Below are 7,100 nucleotides of genomic sequence, written 5' to 3' on the forward strand. Positions count from 1 at the left end.
AATTTTATCTTCGAATTTTAAGTTTCATTTCAATTTAGTGTTTTAGGGCTTCAATATTTTGGAAAAATCAAGAGACTTCACGCTTTTTATAAGATAGATGGACTACTTCTCTCTTCACTCATTGGTTTTGAGATGGTATCCTATGTTATATAAAATGGTATCAGAGTCTATAATAAATTCTTAACGAGTATTCGGTCCAATAAAATGAAATTTAAATCTGATCAAGAATAATGAACTAAAAAGAGGCATTATCTTAAGAAACATGTCAATTTGTTTTGAGATGGAATCTCATGTTATCTAATATTTAAGATTTATACTTTTAGCTTTGAAATTTCATTAAATACTATCCTTGGTATTAAGGGGAATTCTTATAAATAGAAAAATCCAAAAAAATATTTACAATTTATAGTCAGAAGTCCCAAAAGTACTTTGTATTTTTGAAACTTTTTGCTATAAAATGTAAATATTTTTAAATATCTTTTATATTTAAAAATGCTCCTGGTGTTAATATCTATTAATTAATTTAAAATGATTAAATTTGATTATAATTAAATTAGTTTTCACTAATATTTATTACCATTAAAATTAATTTAAAATTTTTTAATTTTTTTATCTGAAAGTTAACGTTAAATATCAAAGTGACCATTAGTAAAAATTCAAAGGTAAAAATATGAAATAATAAAGTCTACGGACCAAATGGATACTAAAATCGATATTCACAAATAAAAATATAATATTTTGAAACATAAGTATCAAATAGAAATCAAACTCAAAATCACAAGTAATAATGTAATATTTTGAAATTTAAAAACTAAATGGAAACTAGACTTAGAATCGAAGAATGTAAAGAATTTTTTCCCCTTTAAAATCTTACTTTTTAAGTTTAAAGAAACCGAGGTCCCTAAATTAAACACTTGAAAATTGGGTAGATATGATTAAAACCACCATATACTAGGGGAAAAAAAAAAAGAGAAAATTGTGAGAGTTTTTTTTTTTTTTTTTCACTCCAAAATATCTCATACCAATGAAAATAGTCATTCTCACTTATATGCCCATGATCCTCCTATTAACAAATCAATGTAGGACTTTGGTTAGATAAGAGGAGGATCATAGGTATATAAGTGAGGATGACTATCTCAATTGGTACGAGATCTTTTGGGATCAAACCAAAAACAAAGTCATGAGGGTTTATGCCCAAAGTGGACAATATCATACCATTGTGGAGATAGTTTGAGAGTCTTGTCCTTATCAAGTGGTATTAGAGCCATGCTCCTGAATTAACCATGCTCGGTAGAATCTCCAGTGCCGAACAAAGATGTATAGTGGAGCCTTGGAAGTAGTCATGGTGTGATGCGTGGTTGAACTCTATTGGATAGGTAGTATGCTTGGTGAAAAGGAGTTAACCTAGATATGAGTTAGACGGATGGATGACTGTTTGAGGGGAGGCTCAATAGTCCTTTGTTCAAGGGAAGGATTGTTGGGAATGTGACCAAGATCCCACATTGGTTAGATAAGAGGAGGATCATGGGTATATAAGTGAGAATGACTATCTCTATTGGTATGAGGTATTTTGGGTGAAACAAAAAACAAAGTCATAAGACTTTATGTCCAAAGTGACAATATCACACCATGGTGGAGATAGTCAGAGAGTCTTGTCCTTATTATCAAAAACTAAAAATTAAAAATATCACTTTAAGAATCTAGCAACAATCCATTGTTAGAGTTCAGATTGAACAAAGTTATTTTTCTTCTTTTTTTTTTCGCTATTCTTGCAACTTCATAAATGAAATCAACATATAATCAGTGTGTTGTGTTATTTTTTGGTTTTAAAGAAAAACTAAATCACTTCTATTTTCTTACAAAGAAAACAAATCACTTGTTTTTATTGACCTCTTTTTGCTACGTTCTTTTGAACCTCTTTTTCGTTCTATTTTTAATATAAAACTATAGTAATGATATTCTCTTTTTTTCCTTTAAATTTTAGATTAAGTTTAAAATTAATTGGCAAAATCTATCTCCTTCTTTCCTCTTTTTCTTTACATTTGATTTGACTACTTTTTGCCCTCGTGCAACAATTAAATAATATTAAAATGATAATTCTTCCATTATATTTTAGATTAATTAAAATGAAATTGGGTGACAAAAAGTATTGATTTTCTTGTTTATTCTCAATGAAGTTTTATTTATTCTAGAATATATGTAGAGGAGTAGAAATTTGAACCTATAATCTAGAAAGATCTTAATGTTAAACTATACCCATATGACATATAACTTGTTGAATTTTGGTAAAATAGTAGAAGTTCACTTGTCCCACGATGACAATGAAGTCTAGGCTTTGAGCACTATAAAAAAAGTGTATGACTTTTGATTTCAAGTTGTTTCACTTAGAAATATTTTATGTTTTGGTGCGTTAGCTCTAATTAAAATCCTTTTTTATTCTCTAATGTAAGAGTGAGATTAAAAGGTGGAGTGATACAAAACCTTTGAGAGAGTACTCTTGTAATCAGGATCAGAAATGATAATTAATTTGTGTGATTGTAAGAATTCTTCACATAGTGGAATTTTTATGTTTTATAGTTTTTTTCAGTTTGGAGTTTTTTTACGTTAATTTTTGTTTTTCCAATTTTGTTGATTTTAACTTCTCTATTTTTTTTTCTTATTCCTCCCATAGTAGTAGGAGGTTTTTTCCAATAAAAATTTTGATGAAAAACGAAACATTCTATAAATTGCAAATAATTACCAGCAAATAAAAGATAATTGGAAAGAATTATAGAGATTATGAGGAGAAATAAGTGATGAGAAATTAGGAAAAGAAAAAAAGAAACAAATTTTAGTTGACATTCAAGGAAACAAAATCTTAAGAAAAATTATCAATGAAGCTCACAACAATTAGTCTGTCATTAAAACCTTCTTAACGATTTGTAGATGCAGGCATGCACGTGTTATTAAAGCCTTAGATATCAAAATTATTCTTTTCCAATAATTTTGTTCATTCCTTTAGTTATACATAATGAATGCTATTATCATTTTAGATAACTTTATAAACATGAAACTAGTGTTATGTTTTACTTCAACAAAACTTGATTTCATATTTGTGGTACGAATTACTAATTATTAATCTTTTGTATATTTTAACAAATACCTTAGGCCAAAATTTCAATAAATTAATCAAGGAATTTCAAAATATATATAACAAATAGAAATCTATTTAATGTTATATTTAACTACATGGCTATTTCTCTAATTTTTTTTTTTTAAAAAAAAAAAACTACATGGATATAAGTTTTTTTTTCTTTTAAAAAAAGAAAAGAAACATTAAAGGTATATATATAAAGAGAGTTAATTTACATTGCTACAAAAGCTAGAACAATTATTTCACGTATCAACGTAACATATATGTCTCATAATAATCATGAAATATAATGTTGTGTTACTTCATTGTGAATTAATGAATATTTAGAATCTCGACATCTTTTAAAGAGTTATTTATTTGTTGGTATAGATTCATTTGTTGGTAGTATTGGTTGGACATGCATTTGCATCTTTCACTTCGTGGTTGTAGTTATATGAAGTTGAAGCTTCTTGCATGGTATCCCATTCTTTAAATGTTGTCTCTGAAAACTTATTCCAATCCTTTGAATTCCTTTGCTCACTTACTTCTAAGTTTCCTTCAAAACCTTCACTTCCCATGCCTTCATATCCAAACAAATCTTGCATCTTCATATAATTAAAAAAAAAATGGTTTAGTGGAAATAGAGAAACATTTTATTTTAGTATATCTGCTTGGGTTGACTTTCTAAAGTATTCAAAAATCAATCCAAATAGACGTCGTCCTTAAATGCATAGAGGAGATTAGTCGTCAAACCTCAAAACATGGATCAAACTTGACAAGAGGATCGACATTTCTTGTTACACATTCCAAAGCATTCCGCATCTTGTTTGAGACATTCTTACCGAGTAACTTCAATGCATGAAAAAGGAAATATTATTAACAACTCTCAGATCATTTTCTAGGTAGTGATGAAGAATTTTAAATACTCTTTTAGATTACCTCTGTCAAGTAAAGAGGACCCTTTTCAATATTGGTTTTTAAGAGATCATCAACAGTTTTAATGCCTTCAGAAGCCAAGATTTTGTGATAAACACCATTTCTTCCGATTCCTTCCAATCGCCATACCTCGTCTTCCCTTTGTGGAGGGTGGTGCTTCTTGTTCACTAAGGAATTGAAGTAAAAGAGACTATATTAGGTAAACAAAAAACAAATCTAGGATGATAGGAATGTCCTTAGAATATTTTAAAAGCTATGTTAATAATTAGATATGGAGATTGTGTTATGATATTCCGTTAAGAATAGAGGCAGTTGGGAAAAGGAGAAATTTAAATAATATTTTCTTGAGTAAATTAGGGTTTGAGAAAGATCTTCAGAGGAAATGTCGAAGTTCCATGAATTACTTCTCAAGGCATAAAATGTCTCATTTGATAATTATTTAGTCTTTTTTTTTTAAGTTATGTCTATAAACACTCTTTTCACTGCTAAATTTCTTCATTTCTTGTTTACTTTTTACCAATGTTTTCAAAAATGTTTTCCAAAAACAATTTTTTAAAAAAAAAATTAAAAAGTAGTTTTAGAAACATATATATTTTTCAAGTGTGACTAAGAATTCAACTCTTGGACTTAAGAAAGATACAAATCATTATAAGAATTTGAGAGAAAATAAACTTAATTTTCAGAAACTAAAAACAAAAATGAAATGATTGTTAAAACGGGACCTCAGATATCTAGTAAATTATCATCCTTTACATTTCAATATAGTTGATAATGGTAGGTTACATACCTTCTCCTCGATGATCCAAGACTCTGAATTTTGTAGAGACAGCTTCTTTAATTCTTGGAAACTTGCCTAGAATTTTCTCATTCACAATTCTTAATCCTAATCGAAATTGTTTAGATCTCACCCAGCTTGAGTTGTCAGTGAAGCTCAAACTCTTGATGAAACCAACTCCATTTTTTAGATGAAGTTTCAAATCATTACCTACAATTAATGGTCTTTTACCATCCCTTTGAGACAAAATGTTTTGGTTGATGAACTCGTCTGAGTCTCCATCGAGGACGATGACCTCAATTTGTGCCATCGACAAAGGACCGTCGGAGACGATGACATTGAAATTATTGGCATCAATGAGTGCAACTTGTAATGCATCTCCATTCCCCGTTTCTATCTCATTGTTGGTAAAAATAGTGGAAGCAATTTGGTTGAGAAAACATAACTCAAACTTGATAGTTTCTTCCTTGTGATCATTATTTATTTGGATATTGCTGCAATCAATAATCATGAAATGAAACAAAACAATGCAAAAGACATTAATTACTTTAACACTATTAGAAACGATTTCTTTTTAATTTATACTTCTTTTTTTCTTTTTCAAATTTTCAAATGTGATTTTCAGTTTGTATTGAATTCCCAACGGTCAAATTCTCAAGATAAAAACAAGTTTTTAAGAACTATTTTTTTCGTTTTTAAAACTTGGGCTTTGGTCTTGGGAGTATTATTTATTATAAGTTTAATTTTGTAAAATTAAAAACAAAAAACCAACGTCTCGTTTGATAACCATTTGGTTTTTTGTTTTTATTCTTGAAAATTAATTATTTCCACCTTCAAATTTTTTCCTTTGATGTCTACATTTATCAATGGTTTAAAAAACAAAGCCAGATTTTGAAAACTAAAAAAAGTAGCTTAAAAACTTGTTTTTGATTTTGAAATTTAACTAAGAATTCAACCATTGTACTTAAGAAAAATGAAAATCATTGTAAAAGATGGAGAGAAAATAAGTGTAATTTTCAAAAACCAAAAATTTAAAACGAAATGATTACCAAACGAAGCCTTCAAATATTTATCAAATCGAAGTAATTGATTTTGTTTTTGAAAAATACTAACCTTGGAGATGTAATTGGTGGAAGGAAGTGAAAGTGAGACGTAAATTTGCTTTCTAATTCCTCTCTAACCTGAAAAGAAAAGAATGAATAATGAAAATATAGTTTGAACATTGATTGTGAAAAGACAAAAAAGTAGAGAGATAGAGAAGTAAAACTACCACTCGACGAAGAGAAGCTTCCATTTGAGGCCAAAATTGAAGAGAAAAAATCTTAGCTACAATGTCAGACACAGCTTCAGAACTAAGAAAAACAAAAAACACCCCATGTTTTAATGATCACAGAAAGCCCTTAAGAAGAAGGAGAAGAAGAAGAAGGAGAAGAGCAAACCCAGATGTAGGAATAATTGAGTTGTTGGAGATTCTTTTAGGGTTAGATTGAGAAGGTAGATCCTTTTGTTCATTGTGAAGGTTTTGAAAGTCCCTCTTTTTGTCTCCTTCCATTTTATTTGAAATTAAAGCAAGTAAGAAAGAAAAGAGAAGTTTGGAGTATTTGGGATTTGTAGGAAGGGGATATATATAAGGATTTGTCTTCTCACCTTTTTGACAGAAGATACTTGGAAAATTCATATGAATTGCTGAGTTCAGATACAAGAGCTAAGGAAAGGGTATACATGAATCTTGAACCTAAGACTAAGCCATGTTTATTTAGAAAAAGTAGTTTATTAGAGAGAGATAAGTGGGGTTCTCTTTTTTTTTTTTTTTTTTCAAAGAGAAAAAAGGTGGGGTTCTCTTTTGAGGGAGGGAAAGAGAGATTTGGACGAAGGTGGAGAAAAGATTTATGAATTCAACAAGAAAAGGACAGAAAGAAATGAGGGCTTTCTTCTCTCTCTTTTTTTTTTTTATTTTTTGGAAAAAATTATATTTGTGCTAGGTTACTAATGGCAAGGGCATGGAAACACTAGTATACCAAAAAAAAATTTAATGGCGGATAAAATAGATATCATAGAGATTCAATGACGGACAATTTCATTCTCTATTTTATGTAATAAAAAAAAACCTAGTCGAAGGAAATTGAAGCGGTTTCCTTCAATTTCAGATAGGTTCCAACCCCTTTAATTTTCAGAGTCTAAAACTGAAGGAGTGATGTGTTGATAGACATGCACTACAAGAATTTTGGGCTTTTATGTCAGTAGGAAAAATTAAATGTGAATGTACAATGTTGGTTT

The 7,100-nt window shown here is 29.0% G+C and overlaps 1 protein-coding gene across 1 annotated transcript; it reads right to left on the reverse strand.

The window, feature by feature from the left end:
- Positions 1-3,366: 3,366 nt before the first annotated feature.
- Positions 3,367-6,396, reverse strand: LOC150038105 (calmodulin-binding protein 60 A-like). Its single transcript, XM_090311354.1, has 7 exons — positions 6,263-6,396; positions 6,094-6,175; positions 5,937-6,004; positions 4,836-5,317; positions 4,052-4,215; positions 3,866-3,961; positions 3,367-3,717 (listed from the first exon to the last, which is right to left on the reverse strand). Exons 1-7 carry the CDS (start codon positions 6,373-6,375, stop codon positions 3,505-3,507), a joined length of 1,218 nt encoding a protein of 405 aa, XP_090167480.1. The 5' UTR covers positions 6,376-6,396; the 3' UTR covers positions 3,367-3,504.
- Positions 6,397-7,100: the final 704 nt, after the last annotated feature.

This window comes from Benincasa hispida, chromosome 2 (assembly GCF_027475165.1).
Source record: "Benincasa hispida cultivar pf3 chromosome 2, pf3_genome.v1.1, whole genome shotgun sequence".
NCBI lineage: Eukaryota > Viridiplantae > Streptophyta > Magnoliopsida > Cucurbitales > Cucurbitaceae > Benincasa > Benincasa hispida.

Coding starts and splice junctions, on each gene's coding strand:
- LOC150038105 (XM_090311354.1), bottom strand. CDS start 6,375: ATGGAAGGAGACAAAAAGAGGGACTTTCAAAACCTTCACAATGAACAA. Junction 6,176..6,262: donor TCAATTATTCCTACATCTGG/GTTTGCTCTTCT, acceptor TGTTTTTCTTAG/TTCTGAAGCTGTGTCTGACA. Junction 3,718..3,865: donor AGTTTGATCCATGTTTTGAG/GTTTGACGACTA, acceptor AATTATATGAAG/ATGCAAGATTTGTTTGGATA.